This window comes from Danio rerio, chromosome 6 (assembly GCF_049306965.1).
Source record: "Danio rerio strain Tuebingen ecotype United States chromosome 6, GRCz12tu, whole genome shotgun sequence".
NCBI classification, from domain to species: domain Eukaryota; kingdom Metazoa; phylum Chordata; class Actinopteri; order Cypriniformes; family Danionidae; genus Danio; species Danio rerio.
Window position 1 is genome coordinate 56,083,453 of NC_133181.1, and position 22,394 is coordinate 56,105,846.

Below are 22,394 nucleotides of genomic sequence, written 5' to 3' on the forward strand. Positions count from 1 at the left end.
AATTCTGACTTTACCAGTGTAACTCTTAGCCACCACACATCTTTACTCCAGTACACATACCGCACACTTTAGTCAGTAAAGGGTTAAGCATTGCTGAACTCTGCTCCTGGACACATTCACAGCATCTGGTGTGTCCAACCACTAAATCCCATCCTCATCCCTGCAAAGACAGACGCACAGCCCAACCGGCCAATCATAGCCTCCTGCTGCCCCCCAGCTGACCAATCACAGAGCAGAAAAGAGGAGGGACATTGCTGGATCACATAGCTTGGGCTTGTAGCATCCCTGTAGCTCTTCTTGTCCTGTCTCTGAATAAAATGAACAGAAAAAAGCACAAAACGGGAAGAAATGAGATGTGATTCTGTACGGTGAGGTCAAATGTGCTGAAAGCAAGCAAAATCTTTCAGTCTTCAGCCTCTCAGCTGGAGTGTTTGAGCTGAGGAACGAAGGAGGAGGGGTGAAAGGAGAAAAATCACTCTCCTTTTTTCCATCGGCTGCCTGGAGAACCTTGGAAGGACGTCAGCCGTGGCCAGATTTCTCCATGAACAGGTTGGTAGATTTCATATCAGCAGATAAAGATTTCAGAGTCATATCTTTATTGCATAGAGGAAGATTGATAGCTGAAAAAGTCACAATATTTTGGTGCCTCTGTTGGTATGTCTATCTTTGTCCTCTGGTGGCCTCTGATTGGTCGAAGAGGCAGGATTAAGAGAGCCCTCCTGCATTCTGATTGGTGAAAGGACGAGCATGTTCTTCATTAAGTGTGACTTTTTGTGAAAGAGACAGTGACCAGTCTGAGCTGAGATAAGAATTGATTATGTAAGAAGGTAATTAACGCTCCTCAAATACAGGGATTACTGCAGATATTTCTGTCTTTTCTCACAGGGAGTTTTGTTGTTGACTATATTTGAGTTCGTTTAAGGGTAATTCTTCAACTATGGGCACTTTTATACTCTTTGATCATATATCCAAAATATATATTTTGTTTAAACTCCTCTTTTTTTTGTCAAACTAACAATAAAACCTACTTTAAATTTATTTTACTAGCTTTCTATTATATTTTTTCATATTATTCAACCTCCTCCACACACAGCTTGTTGAAGTCAACTTGTTGCTTTTGAGCCAATTGGTTTACTCGCATCACTTTTTACAGTGAAAGCGACAACTTGACTTTACCTAAAAAAGTGAGTTAATCCAGCCTGATCTCACGAGAAAACGTAAGTATTTTACGTTTTGGCAGTTTAGTGGCTAATTCGTACGAATTCGTACGAGTTCAGTCGTAAGAAAATGTACGATTTTAAAAAGGAGGCGTGGCACCTAACCCCACCCCTAAACCCAACCGTCATTGGGGGATACGCAAATCGTACTAAAATGTATGAATTAGATCGTACGAATTTGTACGAATTAGCCACTAAATGAAAAAGTTACGAATTGCCGTGAGATTGTGTTGGTTTATCGGATTTAACTTGGAACTGTTGAGTTGGCTTAATTTTTATAATTATACACACAGTTAATTTGATAAGTTCAGATGTAAAAAAAGCTAACACTTTATTTTGGTGGTGCATGTGAGTATTTGTAGATTAGTAATATCTGCTGATACTGCTCCTTCAACAGACATTTAACTGACTATAAGAAACTTATTAAGGCTGATTTATACTTCTGCGTCAAACTACCAAGCCGATCAATCACAGAGCTTGCGCTACGCGTTGTTGCGACGTGTAGTTACATTTTTTGAGAGGTGCACGTCAGTGACGGCCACGGCGAAGGGCTATGCGTCAGCGCCGTAGCATACGCCGGTGTTTGACGCAGAAGTATAAATCAGTCTTGCTTGTTACAAAAGTCAATTAATTAGCCCCTTTCACACAGTAATGCCGGTAAATATCTGAAAAATTTCCAGAACGACTTTACCGGTAGATTCAAAAAAGCGCTGTTCACACTGACGAGGACGTTACGGATTTTTTCCGGAAAAGAGCATTCACACATCCATTTCAAAATACCGGTAAATTCTTACATCATTAACCAGAAATGCCCTTTAAATGGCTGGGCTTGTATTTGTATACATTTGACTACATTACAAACTTTGTGGATGGATCAGTATGGTCAAAGAGATTAGAATGACCAGGAGGCGACACTCAATAGAACGTTCCATTGCAACAGCAGCGCCCAGCAGCAGCCCCGGATTCCACCATTTTGGAGTGAAAGCGATCGGCTGTCCATTGGATCTCATTACTGTCGCGATAAGCAGCTGCTTTGTTTTTATTTATTTATTTAAAAAGCGCATTAAAGCAGAGATACAACCTGAAAGACGACAATACAACACTTATTATCATAATTATCAGCACTTTTAAGAGTTTATTTTACAGACTTATAATATGCTGTTGTTCTATTGGAGTTTTCATTCCAAAATGGCCGCTGCGCCCTCTAGTGGCTGCTTAACAAATTACACAAGAGTGTCGCCTCTTGGTGATTCTATGCTCTTTGGTATGGTGAACGACTTCGATGAGAACTTATAGAGAAACACTTTCGCATTTCGAGATGTACATGATATGTGTGTGTGCTTGCGCTCACGGGCTGTCTCACGGGCACACGCAAAGCTTGAAGGTAAACAAACAACGGCTTATCCTAAGCATCTTATCGATAATTATTTACACAGTTGGCATTAAGATGAACATATAAACGTTATCTGACTAATTTCTAGCAGCTAAATGTGTCTGGGAAAATATTCAAAGGCTTTTAAGCTGCGGTCACACCAGAGTTTGAGTTTGCGAAATTCTGTCGTACGGCTCTGCGAAAAGGGGCGGGATTAAACAAGATGATTAGTCATTTAAAAAGCGAGCGATTGCTCCATGTTTTAAATTTCTGTTCAGAGATGTCATGTTTTGATCCTCGATTGGTCTCACGCAGTATAGTGATGCGATTTCGCGGGTCAGAGTTCACCAAGCTTGACCTTTGCACCGAAGCAACCTGCGAAACTTGACGTATGACCCTGCGTTTCCGGTCTGACGCATTCGCGTGCGTATGAATAGAAGTCTATGGGAGGAAAAGCCCAGTGTGACCGCAGCCAAAGAGCTTAGAATGACCAAGAGGCGACACTCAATAGAACGTTCCATTGCAACAGCAGCGCCCAGCAGCAGCCCCGGATTCCATCATTTTGGAGTGAAAGCGATCGGCTGTCCATTGGATCTTATTGCTGTCGCGATGGCTAGCGGCTGCTTTGTTTTTTTTTATTTATTTATTTTAAAAAGCGCATTAAGTCGGCGCAGTAGCCTAGTGGTTAGCGCGTCGACATATGGTGCAGTAGCACGTCAGGGCACCCTGAGATCGAATTCCGGCTCGAGGACATTTACCTACCCCCTCTCTCTCTCCAACTTCTCCTCCTGTCTAAATACTGTTCGATATAATAAAGGCCAAAAATAAATCTTTAAAAAAAAAAAAAAGCGCATTAAAGCTGAGATGCAACCTGAAAGTCGACAATACAACACTTACTTTGACAATCATCAACACTTTTGAGAGTTTATTTTACAGACTTATTTTATGCTGTTGTTCTATTGGAGTTTTCATTCCAAAATGGCCGCCGCGCCATCTAGTGGCTGTTTCCCAGATTGCACTAGAGTGTCGCCTCTTGGTGATTCCTTGCTCTTTGCCGCAGCTTTCTCATAAACCGCGCTTACGTGAATGTGTCTGACTGTTCTGATTGGCTAAAGCAGACGTCTCAAGTCAGCACGTTCTAGACGTGCACGTGCTCTTTCCGGCAATCTTTCTTCTGCATTCACACAGCGCAGCATTCCGGCAAATTACCGGTAATGTTACAACTTCTCTATCCGGTAAATAGCCAGAATGAATTTACCGGTATTTTTAAAAAGGACCTGTTCACACATACACACCGGAAAGGTGTCAAATCCGGAAAGGTCTGTATGTGTGAAAGGGGCTTTTGTATAACAGTGGTTTGTTCTGTAGACAATAAAAAAACTATGCTTAAGGGGGTTTATAATATTGACCTTAAAATGAATTTAAAATATTAAAAACTGCTTTTATTTTAGCTGATATAAAATAAATAAGGCTTTTACCAGAAGAACAAATATTATAGGGAATACGGTGAAAAATTCCTTGCTCTTTTACATATAATTTAATAAAAGAAACTAAATTTACAGGAGGGTGAATAATTATGACTTCAACTGTATAAATGTTTGTGTGTATGTGTGTGTATAACTATTTAATGAAGTAATTGTTTTTATCAGATATTTTTATACTCGAGTAACTTTTAAGATAGTTACATTTACTAGTGTAATAATTCTGGATACTCTACCCACCTCTGCATGCGCTAAAGGTAAATTAGATGGACTAAACTGGCCGTAGTGCATGTGTGAATGTGAGAGTGTATGGATGTTTCCCAGTGCTGAATTGCTGCTGGAAGCGCTGTGTAAAACATAAGCTGGATAAGTTGTCGGTTCGTTCCACTGTGGCCCCTGATAAATGAAGGACTAAGCTAAAGGAAAATGAATAAATATAATCCAGCAAACGTGAGTTTAGATGTCAGACAGCAGCAACTGTGCAGTGCAGGTGTGCTCAGGCCGGTTGTTAGAAAGAGAGAGTCAGCATAGGAAGCAGGAGTACATCCTAGTGCGTTACTGTCATCTCTTACGACACACACACACACACACACACACAGACCTCTCGCTGTGTGTGTTTCTGGGTACTCGATTTCCTCGGTAAAACATCATCAAACCCATCAAACTCTCTCTGTTTCTTTCTCTTTTTGCTTGCCCACATCCTGTAACCATACTGCTTTAGGAGACAGAGAACAGACTAACGACAACAAGATCACACACACACACACACACACACACACAGTAAACAACACTCACAGGCACATAAACACTCACACAATTTCACACATACTACTACACACTAAAACACACACTGGATAAGTTGGCGGTTCACTCCGTTGTGGCAACCCCTAATTAATAAAGGGACTAAGCCGAAAAGAAAATCAACAAAAGAATGAATGGTACGAATTTACGAAAAAATATATATTTTTTGTCTACTTTTATTGTATTACAATATGGAGAATTAGTTAAAAACTTGTTATTGATGTTATTAAACAGAATATTGTTACATTTTAAAGGGTTTTTGGTTTTATTATAAAACGAAATCTAACTCAATTCTGTAAATCAAAGGTGAATTGTTTGCTTCATTCTATCATGCCAAATCAATGAAAAATGTGTTCATTCATTCATTTTTCTCTGGCTTAGCCCCTTTATTTATCAGGGGTCACAACAGCGGAATGAACCGCCAACTTATCCAGCATATGTTTTATGCAGCGGATACTCTTTCAGCTGCAACCCAATTCTGAGAAACACCCATACACACTCATATACTTCGGACAATTTAGTTTACTCAATTCACCTATAGCGCATGTGTTTGGACTGTGAGCACCCGGAGGAAACCCACGCAAACATGGGGAGCACATGCAAACTCCACACAAAAATTGACCCAGCCGGGACTCGAATTAGCAACCTTCTTGCTGTGAGGCGACAGTGCTAACCAGGGGCGTAGCAACCAGGGGGGATGGGGGATACTTCCCTCTTACTTTTATAGACAGACCATTTAGAAACAGGTGATTATTAATGAAATGAATGTAAAATTTTGGATCTCATTCAGCTGTCGCAGCGGAATGAACCACCAACTACTCCAGCACATGTTTTTACACAGTGGATGCCTTTGCACCTGCAACCCAGTACTGGGAAACACTCACACACTCATTCCCTACAGCCATTCATTCATTCATTTATTTTCCTTTGGCTCAGTCCCTTTATTCATTAGAGGTAGCCACAGAGGAATGAACCGCCAACTTATCCAACATATGTTTTACACAGCGAATGCCCTTCCAGCTGCAACCGGGAAACACTCATACACTATATACAGCCAATTTAGTTTACCCTATTCACCTATAGCGCATGTTTTGGGACTGTTGGGAGAACACAGGGAGAACATGCAAACTCAGAAATGCCAACTGACCCAGCAACCTTCTTACTGTGAGGCGACAGTGCTAACCACTGAGCCACTGTGACACCACATTATAATATATATATTTTTTTTCATTCATTCATTTTCCCTCGGCTTAGTCCTTATTTCAGAGGCCGCCACAGCTGAATGAACCACCAACTACTCCAGCACATTTTTTTACTCAGTGGATGCCCTTCCACCTGCAACCCAGTACTGGGAAGCACTTACACACTCATACACTATGGCCATTCATTCATTTTCCTTCGGCTCAGTCCCTTTATTCATGAGAGGTCGCCACAGAGGAATGAACTGCCAACCTATCCAACATTGTTTTACACAGCGGATGCCCTTCCAGCTGCAACCGGGAAACACCCATACACACTCATACACTATACAGACAATTTAGTTTACCCTGTTCACCTATACCGCATGTCTTGGGACTGTGGGGGGAACCGGAGCACCCTGAGGAAACACACGCCAACACAGGGAGAACATGCAAACTCAGAAATGCCAACTGACCCAGCCGGGACTCGAACCAGCAACCTTCTTGCTGTGAGGCGACAGTGCTAACCACTGAGCCACTGTGACACCACATTATAATTTTTTTTTTTTTCATTCATTCATTTTCCCTTGGCTTAGTCTTCATTTCAGAGGTCGCCTTAGCGGATTTAACCACCAACTACTCCAGCGCATGTTTTTACTCAGTGGATGCCCTTCCACCTGCAACCCAGTACTGGGAAGCACTCACACGCTCAAACACTACGTCCATTCATTTATTCATTTTCCTTTGGCTCAGTCCCTTTATTCATGAGAGGTCGCCACAGAGGAATGAACTGCCAACTTATCCAACATTGTTTTACACAGCGGATGCCCTTCCAGCTGCAACCGGGAAACACCCATACACACTCATACACTTTACAGACAATTTAGTTTACCCTATTCACCTATAGCGCATGTCTTGGGACTGTGGGGGGAACCGGAGCACCCTGAGGAAACACACGCCAACACAGGGAGAACATGCAAACTCAGAAATGCCAACTGACCCAGCCGGGACTCGAACTAGCAACCTTCTTGCTGTGAGGCGACAGTGCTAACCACTGAGCCACTGTGACACCACATTATAATATATATATTTTTTTTCATTAATTCATTTATTCATTACCCTCGGCTAAGTCCTTATTTCAGAGGCCGCCACAGCTGAATGAACCACCAACTACTCCAGCTCATGTTTTTACTCAGTGGATGCCCTTCCACCTGCAACCCAGTACTGGGAAGCACTCGCACACTTCGGCCATTCATTCATTCATTCTCCTTCGGCTCAGTCCCTTTATTCATCAGAGGTCGCCACAGCGGAATGAACCGCCGACTTATCCAACATATGTTTTACACAGCGGATGCCCTTCCAGCTGCAACCGGGAAACACCCATACACACTCATACACTATACAGCCAATTTAGTTTACCCTATTCACCTATAGCGCATGTCTTAGGACTGTGGGGGGAACCGGAGCACCTGTAGGAAACCCACACTAACACAGGGAGAACATGCAAACTCAGAAATTACCCAGCCGGGACTCGAACCAGCAACATTCTTGCTGTGCTATTGCGCCACCATGATGCACGTATAATATTTTTATTTAATCATATTATAAAATGATTTTGTCCACACAACAAAAGTTGAATTAAAGCACAATAAAACAAGTCTCTCTGACAAACACAAGACAAGATCTGAAATCCTACAAGAGCTATTGTGAACAACATGACCTTTAAGTCCAGGTTTGTCATCTTGCGGCTTCAGAATATGTGAATCAAAGATAACGAACTTTTGATTTCAGCCGAGCCCCTATAGCTGCACGAGCTGCTCTTTGTGAATGGAGGCAGTCTGCGGTTTAGGCGATTTCCACACTCATTCACATCCAGCAGATCAGCAGCAGCTTCTCCTATTCTCTATTTTAAGCATCGAGCTTCGTTCCTGCCTCCACACACACACACACACACACACACCATCCTAACGGCTGCGGAGGAAAGGAAGCCTGCGGTTTCACAACACTATCTAAAAACACACACATCCCTATGTCCTCCACAGGGTTTGAACCTGCGCTAGCGCTCATGCGCTCACACACATTCATGCTCACACAGACTCGAACATACAGACACACAAAGACTGACGCACACACCCATCCATTGGTTGTACACAGGGTTTGTACTCGTGCACACACAGATACTAAAACACAGAGAGACACACACACACACACAGATTTTTTCACTGATGGAGCCACCACATCCAAACATCGGTATAAAGCTGTTGTATCTGTTTCTAACTGATCGAGTGTTTTCAAAATCAATGACTGACCAGTGCGCCACGTTTACTGAGAGGTTTGCGGGTTTTAAGTTTTCATATGTGAGGTGTAAGGTCTGTCTTTGCATAAACAACTGACTGAAACTGCTATTACACCCCTCACAAAGTGAAATTCAAGAGTTCACACTTAACTGATAATCAATAAAGCGTATTTGGCATGCTGTCCCGGGAGAGAGCCCTGAGCTCGTAATATCCTCGAGCCCGGGGCTCCCTCCCGTTAGAAGGGCGAGAGGGGAGTTCGAGGTCAGGTAGGTCTCGAAAACTCCCCTGCTTGTCACCGTGAGAAGTGTGAACTGAGGTTGGATTGGGTGATAAGTTGTTTTAGTCGATTTGGCTATGGTTCATGTTTTGGACGGTGGGAGGAAACCGGGGAACCCGGGGGAAACCCACGCGAACACGGGGAGATCATGCAAACTCCGCACAGAAACACCGACCGGCCCGGAAGGTTGGACCGGCGGTGTTCTTGCTGTGAGGCAACAGTGCTAGCCACTGGGCCACCGTGTCGCCCAATCAGGAAAGGAGGAGGATGAAGGGGTGGAAAGGGGGGAGCTTCAAGACGAAGATAACTGGAGTGATAAACTCTGGTTATTTATAATGCTTCCGTAATCATCTAATGGGGCTGATTACGGAGCTAATAAGGAGCCAGCCGTGTTGATTATAAGCACGTGATCCTCTCGAAATTAGTTTATGAATAAACCACACTAAAAAAGACTGTAAAATGTTTAGTGTAAAAAATAAACAGACAAACTGCCTGAAATGTTCTGTTTTATCAAAATTTTATAGGCATTTCTTTTTTGTAACATAACCTAGGTAGAAACCCTAGAACCCTAGAAAGAGTTCTAGCCAAGATTTGGCATAAATCTGGCTCAGCAGGCATCCATCCGGCACTGGCATACAGCATGTAGGCCAAACATGGCCCTGGTTTGGCAGAGGTGGCTCCATCTTTAAGGTGGCACACAATACTCGGGGTGCGAGGCAGTGGCGCAGTAGGTAGTGCTGACGCCTCACAGCAAGAAGGTCACTGATTCGAACCTCGGCTCAGTTGGCGTTTCTGTGTGGAGTTTGCATGTTCTCCCTGCCTTCGCATTGGTTTTCTGGTGAAAACTTTCGTTTTGTTCCTCATTTAGACCATCGGTTTACCCGCGCTGCAGTTGTTCAAGTTAGATAAGTCACACAGCGGGCTGTACTGTTTGTGTTTGGCTCACTGAATCACGCATGCGCAGTATTATCGGTTCACCGCTTCTCACTGTAACGTTATGGCAGGCACTTTTTTCCAGGGGTTTCAGTACAGCGTAACCGCTACTACGTCATCGGGTGGGCGTGGCCTATCTGTGAATTTGCATAGGTCACGGATCATGCGCAGATTGTGAAAACAGCCGTTTGGTTCAGATACCTGTACATATTTGCAGGGGTTTCGTGTCCAATACCTTTTATATGCAGTACAAAATAGCTGTCCTGATCGCAGGTGTTTCATGTGAAGTCAGTGTATGTTATATTAAACAAATTAACTTAAGATACCTCTCAGATTACATTAATACTGTTATAACTTAAGATACCTGTCCTCATGTATCCCAGGGCTTTTGTGTCAAATACTTTATATATCATATACAGTAGCATCAGATACCTGTCTTGATCTCAGGGGTTTCATGTATTATTACTTTTATATTAGTTAACATCAGATACGTGTCCTGATCCCAGGTGTTTCATGTATGATCACTTTTATATTATATACAGTAACATCAGATACGTGTCCTGATCCCAGGTGTTTCATGTATGATCACTTTTATATTATATACAGTAACATCAGATACCTGTCCTGATCCCAGGTGTTTCATGTATGATCACTTTTATATTAGTTAACATCAGATACCTGTCCTGATCCCAGGTGTTTCATGTATGATCACTTTTATATTAGTTAACATCAGATACCTGTCCTGATCTCAGGTGTTTTGTGTATGATGACTTTAAATAAAAATAGAAAATAAAGTTATGTTAGTTAACTAAGATCGAGAAAGAGAAATTAACCACGATTTATTACAGAAAATGTGGTATTTATTTGTTTAAACATGACTGAATACCATATTTTAAACTACAAAAACACAGTTCATCTTACCACAAACATTATTATTTGGTTTAAAATGGGAGTACAAAAGCCTAGAGACAGTAAAACGGAGTAATACGGATTAAAACGAGGTCAGCTGTTTTTGCTAATGAAATCTTTAAAATATAACATTATAACAACAAAAAAATAACCTGTATGATTGTTTTTTCCTTCGTTTTCCACCGCGGTAGGAAAATCATCCTGTTTGAAATGACCGCGCTAAAAAAGAACCTGTACTGCGCATGATCGGTGACCTCTCAGTATTGTTTTTTTTTTAAAGGGGGCGTTTCCCAAACACCGACCAAACCACGCCCATTTTACGTCGTGGTAATGAAACCCCTGGAATTGAGTGCATGCCGTAACGTTATATATTGGATTATTTAGTGTCAGAGAGGGGTATTAGGCTTGTTATAAAGTAAGTAGTTGGTGGATAAGTTGTGCTTCCTGGAGACGCGAATCGTTTCAAATGATTCAGTTCGATTTGGTGAACTAGTTTTAATAAGAAATAAAACAAATGTGTTTAAGTAATATTTTTAAGTCTCTGTATTTAATGCTGTCACCGTGCTGCTGTCATGTCTGTAATGTAAGTGGATCATATTCCAATGTAATATTATGATTTGTTTGTTAAGGTTAAGTCAGGCACATGAGCATTAATTTAACACTTGAAACATTTTATTTAATACATAAATAACAACATAATGCCCTTGTAAAGACAATAAACTAGTTAATTGCAACTTTCCATATTTTAATATTAGAAATAGGCTATATGAAAACTTTAAAATTGAATGTCAATTGTTCATTGAACTTATATAATGTTAAACTGACTTAAAACAGCTTGCATAACTTATAAAACTAAGATAGAACATGATTAACTTAGTTCAGTAAATTAAAATGACCTAAAAACATATGCTGTCAGGACTAATTGATCATATAACCTTTTACAGTGTAGCTAATGTTTATGTATGTGCTGTTTCCATGTTTGGATAGTTGTTATACTGCAAATAAAGACAAACATTTTAGCCAAAATCTGTTATCAATTCCACCCTTTAAAATTGTTCATTAGTATTTTCTTCTCTCCTCTTACAGCAGCTGAGTTAACGCAATTGTCTATTAAACATACCATCAGCTATATCAGTGCTGCAGAGTTGTAAAAGAGAAAGACCGACTGCATCGGTTTACACAGATTTCAATAAAGACAGTTTATTTTAATGTCAAAGTGTTCATACTTTCCTGAAGACATATTTTATATATAAAAACACATTTTAAATTTTAAATGTTTCTTTTTTTCTCTTAAACACAAAAGAAGATATTATGAAGAATGTTGAAAAGCTGTAACCATTCCATAGCTGGAAAATCAAATACTTTGGAAGTCAATGGTTACAGGTTTTCAACATTCTTCAGAATATCATAAATAATACCATATCTAGTTTGAAACAAGTATAGAGTGGGCTAAATATTAACAGAATTTTTGTTTTTGGGTAAACTAAAATCCAATTTATGCTTTATTTTTAGACAGCAGACACAGAATCACCTCACTATGTCTCACTCTAAAGCCAAACTTGATCTAATGTCATGCATTTTATTATTTTTTTCAGAATTTCTGTCAGAAGTTTACCGTGAGCTGCTCATGGCCGAGGCCTGCCGGAGCATCGAGTCCCAGTAGGGTCACCATCCAACGCTCCTTACAGCACCATGATGAGCACCGCCAAACCCCATATATTCACCTCCACCCAAACCCTGAGCCCTTTCCCAGACCCGACTCTCCCGCTGACCACCCTCAACCCTCTTCTCACCAGTCCAGGAGAGGTAAAAACATCATCAGAGAACATCACCTCCAGGAGCTCCATCACCTCCGCACCTGGGCTAAACGGCACTCTGCTGCCCGTGGCGTCGGTGGAGGGCGCTGGGGTGGGGATGGTGCTCGTGCCCTTCGGAATCATTACAGTCATTGGACTCGCTGTTGTGGTGGTGAGGAAATAAATAACCATTAACTTCTTAAAGGAATATTGCTACTTAATTTATGCAGTGTTTAAAATACATGTTAGATCCAGGGACGCATAAAAATAAAGGGTACAACTCTATATACTGTGGTGGTCAATAGTAAACACTATAGTGTTTTTGAACCATTAAAACTGTATAATACTATATATATATATATATATATATATATATATATATATATATATATATATATATATATATACACTCACCGGCCACTTTATTAGGTACACCTTACTAGTACCGGATTGGACCCCATTTTGCCTTCAGAACTGCCTTAATCCTTCGTGGCATAAATTCAACAAGGTACTGGGAATATTCCTCTGAAATTTTGGTCCATATTGACATGATGGCATCACACAGTTGCTGCAGATTTGTCGGCTGCACATCCATGATGTGAATCTCCCATTCCACCACATTCCAAAGGTGCTCTATTGAATTGAGATCTGGTGACTGTGGAGGCCATTTGAGTACATTGAACTCATTGTCATGTTCAAGAAACCAGTCTGAGATGATTTGCGCTTTATGACATGGTGCGTTATTCTGCTAGAATTAGTCATCAGAAGATGGGTACACTGTGGTCATAAAGGGATGGACATGATCAGCAACAATACTCAGGTAGGCTGTGGTGTTCACACGATGCTAAATTAGTACTAATGGGGCCAAGTGTGCCAAGAAAATATCCCCCACACCATTACACCACCACCATTAGCCTGAACCATTGATACAAGGCAGGATGGATCCATGCTTTCATGTTGTTGATGCCAAATTCATGCCTAAATGCACTGAGTTGCTGCCATTTGATTGGCGGATTATAATTTTTTGTTAACGAGCAGTTGGAAAGTGTACCTAATAAAGTGGCAGGTGAGTGTATATAGTATTTACAATGCTTTGGTTAAGAATGCTATACCATGTTCAACCTATTGGGATCTGGTAACCTGTGATAAATATTGTAGCATAAGCTACTTCAAGGCGACGCAGTGGCACAATGGGTAGCACATTCGCCTCACAGCAAGAAGGTCGCTGGGTCGCTGGTTCGATCCTCGGCTCAGGCGTTTCCGTGTGAAGTTTGCATGTTCTCCCTGTTCGCGTGGGTTTCCTCCGGGCGCTCCGGTTTCCCCCACAGTCCAAAGACATGCGGTACAGGTGAATTGGGTAGGCTAAATTGTCCGTAGTGTATGTGTGGATGTTTCCCAGAGATGGGTTGCGGCTGGAAGCGCATCCGCTGCATAAAAACTTGCTGGATAAGTTGGCGGTTCATTCCGCTGTGGCGACCCCGGATTAATAAAGGGACTAAGCTGACAAGAAATTTAATGAATGAAGCTACTTCAGTTTTTACAACAGTAATTTGTGGTGTATTCAGGGCTTTACATTAACACCCGCCAAATGTAAGTAGATTAGACAGCCACCTCCACTGCCACTTTGGCTGGTTGAAAACTATTTTTAAATTGTAGTTTTCTTAAAAGCAGTGTTCGACAACAACGATGGCCCAATATTCGTGCAAATGCGATCTTAGAATCGAGAAGCAGCACGACTGACAAAAGTAATTTTGTTTATGGGGGCAAAAGAAAGCTGGTTGAATACCGAATGAGAGGATGATCATGTGATGCGCGCGACTGTTTAAAACACGTGCGCGCTCCCGTTTCCTTGCTTGAAACAAGTGTGCCTGGAAATGTAACTGGTGTGATCCGTTCTCTTTTAAATAGACCAGACAAAAAGTTGTTCATGCACGCACAGTCCTGCTGCTTTCAAGAGCTCCAGATTGGTCTTTTTGTAAGCAGCACTGGTTGCTTTCGCTTTAACCATTATTTAAACAGGATATATTAACTTCCCATTTATGTGTAGTTAACTGGTGTCAACTATTTTTTTTAAAGAAATGTAAATAAAAAGTATAGTAGACAGCTATATTTTGCTTGTTTTTACACATTATTTAAAATTTGTGGCTAAGAAATAATTATTCATTTATTTTTAGTGTGGTCAGAGATAAATTTGGTAAACCCTTTGAGCTCTGAAAAGTCTGTAAATCAACACTATGAAACCGAGACCCATGTGCTCATGCTCACTGAGCAAGCTCTTACACAACATACACAAAAGTAAAATGAATAAGGACGCATGTGGACATTCCACAAAATCTAAAACAAGTCATTTTGGCATTTCAAAGTCATATTTATACATATAAAATATATTTTCCCAACAACAAAATTGTGGCTAGTCAAAATAGCGAGTGGCTAATATTGTTGAAAAACTATTAGCCACACTGGCTGGTGATCATAAAAGTTAATGTCAATCCCTGGGTGTATTGTAGAACAATTTAATCTATAGTTGTAGACAACGTGTTGTGTTCATGGTCATTTGTTTATATTAGCCACCACATTAACATGTAGAATTACCACAACATAAAGCCGCATTAAAATCCTAAAATCCAGTGTTTATAAAGCCAAACATTTTATGCTGGTATAAATTAAACTTAGGAAGATGTACACTTTTACATAATAAAAGTGTGTGTTTTCCTTCTCTGATGAGAATAATGGGTCTTTTGTGTATAATAATAATATTTTTTTAAACATTTCAAAATATAAATCTAATGGTTGAATTGACTGTAAATTAAATAAGTGAGTTTTAATAACACCTTGGATTTTACCTAATGTTTATGCGTAACATCTTTCTTTTCCTCACCAGCTTCTATACATCAGGAAAAAGAAAAGGTAAGAAACAGTGCATTACTTTTCCATGACAGTCTTAAAATGTGATTTTAGTAATAATTATGGTTCAGTCAGACACGTTCTGTTTTATTCTCCACAGACTGGAGAAACTGCGACATCAGCTGATGCCCATGTATAACTTTGATCCAGCTGAAGAACAGGATGATCTCGAGCAGGAACTCCTGGATCATGGACGAGACGGAAGCCCAGCAGGACCAAACTCAAAAGTAGGAGGACATTAAAACATGGCCGACAGCAAAACAGATCATCTGACAAACAACAACTGATTACATAGATAGATAGGCAGGCAGGCAGGCAGGTAGATGGATGGATGGATGGATAGATGACAAACGAACGGATTAATGGATGGATTGATGGATGAATAGATAGAAAAAGGGATGGATGGATGACACAGACACAGACAGACAGATGACAAGCAAATAGATAGATGGATGGATGGATGAATGGATGGATGATAGATGGTTGGATAGATAGACAGATGGATGGATGGGTGGATGGATAGATGGGTGGATAGATGGGTAGATGGATGGATGATGGACAAATGGACGGAGGAACAGACGGACAGATGGACAGATAGATAGATAGATAGATAGATAGATAGATAGATAGATAGATAGATAGATAGATAGATAGATAGATAGATAGATAGATAGATAGATAGATAGATAGATAGATAGATAGATGAATGGATGAATTGATAGACAGATGGTTGGATAGATAGACAGATGGATGGATGGATGATGGACAGATGGAAGGACAAACAGACAGACAGATGGATGGATAGATAGATGGTTGAATAGATAAGACAGATGGATGGGTGGATGGATGAATGGTTGGATGTATAGATAGATGGTCGGAAAGATAGATAGATGGATGGATGAATGGATGGGCGGATAGATAGGTGGATGGATGGATGAATGAATGGATGAATGGCTAGATAGATGGTTGCATAGATAGACGGATGGATGAATGGATGGATAGATAGATAGATAGATGGATGGATGGATGGATGGATGGATGGATGGATGGATGGATGGATGGATGGATGGATGGATGGATGGATGAATGGAAAGATAGATGGTTGGATAGATAGACAGATGGATGGATGGATGGATGATAAACAGATGGATGGATGAACAGACAGATGGATGGATAGATAGATGGTTGAATAGATAGATAGATAGATAGATAGATAGATAGATAGATAGATAGATAGATAGATAGATAGATAGATAGATAGATAGATAGATAGATAGATAGATAGATAGATAGATAGATAGATAGATAGATAGATAGATAGATAGATAGATAGATAGATAGATAGATAGATAGATAGATAGATCGATCGATCGATCGATCGATCGATCGATCGATCGATAGATAGATAGATAGATAGATGGATGGATGGATGGATGGATGGATGGATGGATGAATGGAAAGATAGATGGTTGGATAGAAAGACAGATGGATGGATGGATGGATGGGCGGATAGATAGGTGGATGGATGGATGAATGAATGGATGAATGGCTAGATAGATGGTTGCATAGATAGACGGATGGATGAATGGATGGATAGATAGATAGATAGATAGATAGATAGATAGATAGATAGATAGATAGATAGATAGATAGATAGATAGATAGATAGATAGATGGATGGATGGATGGATGGATGGATGGATGGATGGATGGATGGATGGATGGATGGATGGATGGATGGATGGATGGATGGATGAATGGAAAGATAGATGGTTGGATAGAAAGACAGATGGATGGATGGATGGATGATAAACAGATGGATGGACGAACAGACAGATGGATGGATAGATAGATGGTTGAATAGATAGATAGATAGATAGATAGATAGATAGATAGATAGATAGATAGATAGATAGATAGATAGATAGATAGATAGATAGATAGATGAATGGATGAATTGATAGACAGATGGTTGGATAGATAGACAGATGGATGGATGGATGATGGACAGATGGAAGGACAAACAGACAGACAGATGGATAGATAGATAGATGGTTGAATAGATAAGACAGATGGATGGGTGGATGGATGAATGGTTGGATGTATAGATAGATGGTCGGAAAGATAGATAGATGGATAAATGGATGGGCGGATAGATAGGTGGATGGATGGATGAATGAATGGATGAATGGCTAGATAGATGGTTGCATAGATAGACGGATGGATGAATGGATGGATAGATCTACAGATAGATAGATAGATAGATAGATAGATAGATAGATAGATAGATAGATAGATAGATAGATAGATAGATAGATAGATAGATAGATAGATAGATAGATAGATAGATAGATAGATAGATAGATGGATAGATAGATGATAGATGGGTGGATGAATGGATGGTTAGATAGACAGATGGAAGGATATTATTAAATCGTATAAATGAAAATGATATTATCGATTTCTTGTATGAATATAATGTGAAATGATTGATCTAAAGTTATGGTGTTTCAGAATAATGCTTGCCATATTTAACTGAACGCTTTATCTCAATTTCCACCATTCTCATTTCTCTTGAGTTCTGACAGCAGCATGCGCTTTATTACTTGTGGTAAAGTATTTATCACTGTAAATGTGTCAGACAGCCATTATTATTATTGCCATCATCACTAAATCCCCTCAAACACCAGCTGTGACTGAATCCACCTGTAAACACCTCCTCCACTCGTGCATTCGTTTCATTCTCATACTGCAAACAGCAGAACTCATCTTAATAAACAGCATCATCTGTGTCATTATGTAAAACTATTTCATTCTATAAAGCAGTATTAGTGTCAATGTCTGCTTTTACTGACTTACTTTTACTCTCTCTTTCCATCACAGACACTGACTACTAGTCAGGGAGCAACTCAGAAACCGAGTCGACTTGTTTTCACAGACGTGGCTGATGCTATTAATGCATGACGACACTCACGAGCTGCACAGGACAAAAGAAAACACAAAAATATGGACACACACACACACACACACACACACACACACACACACACACACACACACACACACACACACACACACACACACACACACACACACACACACACACACACACACACACACACACTGGCATTCAGGAATACTTGCAATGATATTTAGTATGACATTATAAAACAGGGGTCCGTTCTTCGTACCTCGCTTAAATGATCTAAGGAGATTTGGCAGATCTTGGATTTTTCAATCTTGATAACTGATCTCTGGCTAATTTGGTTTTTCAGACAAGTTCGCGAATCAGATTAGAATGTCTGGATAAACTGATCTGAGATCGCTGAGTGTGTTGTGAAGGACAGATCTATCGATCCTCGAAATCATGATCAGCAATGCAACGATTGGCTGACGGCACAGCAGCGTAATGACATCATCTGATTAATATTCAATTATCCATGTCAGCAAAATTACATCAAATTAGCAGTAAACGGCTTGTTAAATATGACATGCAATAACCTTCCACATTTGTTGTGAACTGCAGGCTTTACACTTTCATGTGTCAAGAGTATTCATCATGTATTTCAATGCAAATCAATGTATTTAGTTCTACATTTAGAAAAGATTTTCTTTATTATAGTAGCCGTTTTTTTTAATCGGTGTAAAGAATAACTGGTTGTTTACAAAAGCATTTTAATATTGGTAAAGGCATCTGGAACTTTTGTGAAGCATTAAATCACTGGCATATTAACTATCAAAACATGTTTATGACTGCATAAATGTATTATTGCTTTAAAAAAGTCACATATAGTGCATTTCTATTATACACAATTTGTACTAAAGCGATCTAAAAAGTTCATATCAATAAGCTTTCTCTTTGCACCACCAGGTGGCAGTCTTTGTACTTTCATTTCGAGGGTGCAGATTGCATACGTTTTATGAATATGTATAACTTTATTTTATTAATGACTATAACTTTATATATATAGTTAAAAAATATTTACTATTTTCCCAAGTGTATATAACTACTACTGTAAGAAAATATCAGAATTCGGGACATACTTTCTCTATTATCTTTGCTTGAACTGAGCCGATCTAATCCTGTTTATATGAATTGAACCTGCTCCCGATCAGGTTTGAGCTAGCAGAACTGTTGCCATGACAACAACTCTCGGATCAGCTTTGAAGAACGAAACGATCCTGGATCGTGTCAATATCCAAATCCAGCTAACTGAGTAATCCACGTACGAAGAACGGACCCCAGGGGTGGCCAACCTGTTGCTACCCATATCAAACACACCTGAACCAATTAATTAGGACCTGAACACCACGTGATAATTACAGGCAGGTGTGTTTGATATGGGCTGCAACTGAAATCTGCAGGAAGGTCAATCTCCAGGAACAGGGTTGGCCACCGCTGTTATAAAACAACATCCCACTACAAATGAAAACATTGCATTTCCGTCTGACTCTGCCTTTTCAAATCAATAGTTTCTAGTCCAACACTTACAAGAAATACATTTTGGAAAGTATTCAGCACAGAAGAAATGACTGCAGAAAACAAACAATCATATTTTTACACTGATTATTAAAAAATCACAAAGTTTAAGCACACTTGAAAGTTTGTTCTGCTCTTCTGCAAGACTGGATTTGGTCTAAATGTTGTGTGCCCTCCTGCGAAATGGACTTTATTTTTCTTAGATCGTTTTCTTAGATCAAGCCTTGTTCGTGAATCACGAGCCGAACATCTCTGTAATTTGTTTGTAAGAAATGTTTTTTTTTTTGGGTGAACTATCCCTTTTAGGCAATGGTCTCAAACTCAGATCCTGAAAGGCCCCAGTCCTGCATAGTTTAGGTCCAACCACCTCCAACTCATTCATTCATTTTTTTTGTCGGCTTAGTCCCTTTATTAATCTGGGGTTGTCACAGTGGAATGAACCGCCAACTTATCCAGCACGTTTTTACGCAGCGCATGCCCTTCCAGCCGCAACCCATCACTGGGAAACATGGATAGATAGATAGATGGATGGATTTATGGATGGATGGATAGATAGATAGATGGTTGGATAGATAGACAGGAGGATGGATGGATGGATGGTCAGATAGATAGATAGATGGATGGATGGACGGATAGATTTGTGGACGGATGGATAAATGGATGGCTAGATAGATAGATGGATGGATGGATGGATGTATAGATAGATGGCATAGTCCCTTTTTTAAACTGGGGTTGCCACAGTGGAAGGAACCGCCAACTTATCCAGCACGTTTTTACGCAGCGCATGCCCTTCCAGCCGCAACCCAGCACTGGGAAACATGGATAGATAGATGGATGGATGGATTTATGGATGGATGGATAGATAGATGGACAGATAGATAGATGGTTGGATAGATAGACAGGAGGATGGATGGATGGATGGTCAGATAGATAGATAGATAGATAGATGGATGGACGGATAGATTTGTGGACGGATGGATAAATGGATGGCTAGATAGATGGATGGATGGATGGATGTATAGATGGATGGCATAGTCCCTTTTTTAAACTGGGGTTGCCACAGAGGAAGGAACCGCCAACTTATCCAGCACGTTTTTACGCAGCGCATGCCCTTCCAGCCGCAACCCAGCACTGGGAAACATGGATAGATAGATGGATGGATGGATGGATAGATGGACAGATAGATAGATGGTCAGATAGATAGACAGAAGGATGGATGGATGGATGGATGGATGGATGGATAGATGGTCAGATAGATAAATGAATGGATGGATGGGCGGATAGATGGGTGGACGGATGGATGGATGGCTAGATAGATACTCTGATAGATGGATGGATGGATGAATAGATGTATAGATAGATGGCTTAGTCCCTTTATTAATCTGGGGTTGCCACAGCGGAATGAACCGCCAACTTATCCAGCACGTTTTTATGCAGCGAATACACTTCCAGCCACAACCCATCACAGGGAAACATCCATTGACACTCATTTACACACATACACTACGGACAATTTAGCACAGAGACACATTTAGCAATTTAGGACAATTTTCCACACAAAAACGCCAACTGACCCAGCTAAGGCTCGAGCCAGCGACCTTCTTGCTGTGAGGCGAAAGCACTACCTACTGCGCCACTGCGTTGCCCACCTCAAACTCACACCTGCCTAATGGTATCTAGTCTTGAACACCTTGATTAGTTGCATCAGCTGAGTTTGATTAGAATTGGAGCCAAACTGTGCAGAGCTGCGGCCCTCCAGGGATCGAGTTTGAGACCTGTGCTTTAAAGCTTATTGTGTTTTTTTTGAATGACTGATTATTTTATATATATAAATGTGTTTGTTTTTGAGAAGGGACTCCAAATGCAACTTTAACATCCTTTTAATTTGGTGAATGATTTCTTTTTTATTATTTAAGCACAGCTGAAAGTGTTCTGTGAACAGATTTGTTTACTAAAAGCAAACATGAAACATATCTGAGAATAGGATTTTAATGTCAAAGTTGCGTTTGTTTCAATTGAACCGTGATGGCCATTATTTCAGTAATGTGAGACAGTATTATTATTATTTTTATTATTATTATTGTTATTGTTGTTGTTGTTGGTCTTCCATGTGATATGAACTCATTGTTTTGGTCTGTGAAGCTAATGATGACTGCCGGTTATGACCGCTGGTTACACAAAATGTACAATGAAAATATTTTGTAGATGAAATAGCAATCCTCTGTGCACCACATGCCAGCGGTGGATCACTGTAAAGAAAATTTTTAACTTTTATGAACAGAATAAGAATAAAAAATAAACATTTACACTTTGATGTTTGCATGTGTTCTTGAAAACTAGTGACTCTTTTGTTTTTACGTTTATATTTTGTCTTAGCAGACATTTTGTCTAAAACCACTTTCAACTGAGGAGGCATTCAGCGATTCAACAAGAAGAGGAAACACACACACGAGGAGTGCTAATTATACAAACAAACTGTTAGTGCTCAGAGAATTAAGTCCTAGAGTAAGGGGGGCAGAGGTTGCGTTAGACTTTGTCATTGTCCGAAATTTTGACGAAGAGGGTTGTAAAAATCGTCATAACCTGTTATTGACAGTCATTTAATTAGCATATTTTCTAATCGCTTTTTTCAGTCATATTTTAATAATTAAATGGCACGACGAGCATATAGGCTAAATTATTCATTTATTTATTTGACAAACGAACAAAAACTCATATCTGCCTAAACTCATATCTTCCTCCTGCGTCG

The 22,394-nt window shown here is 40.1% G+C and overlaps 1 protein-coding gene across 2 annotated transcripts; it reads left to right on the plus strand.

Moving 5' to 3' along the window:
- Window positions 1-250: 250 nt before the first annotated feature.
- si:ch211-161c3.5 lies at window positions 251-21,959 on the plus strand. Of its 2 annotated transcripts, XM_021477307.3 has the most exons (6): window positions 251-549; window positions 12,061-12,433; window positions 15,143-15,168; window positions 15,266-15,392; window positions 17,745-17,776; window positions 18,049-18,153. In XM_021477307.3, exons 2-5 carry the CDS (start codon window positions 12,158-12,160, stop codon window positions 17,748-17,750), a joined length of 435 nt encoding a protein of 144 aa, XP_021332982.1. In that variant the 5' UTR covers window positions 251-549; window positions 12,061-12,157; the 3' UTR covers window positions 17,751-17,776; window positions 18,049-18,153. The 2 variants fall into 2 exon arrangements, with proteins under 2 accessions (XP_021332982.1, XP_009301000.1); XM_009302725.5 differs by lacking the exon at window positions 17,745-17,776 and having other exon boundaries at window positions 18,049-21,959.
- The last annotated feature ends 435 nt before the right edge of the window (window positions 21,960-22,394 follow it).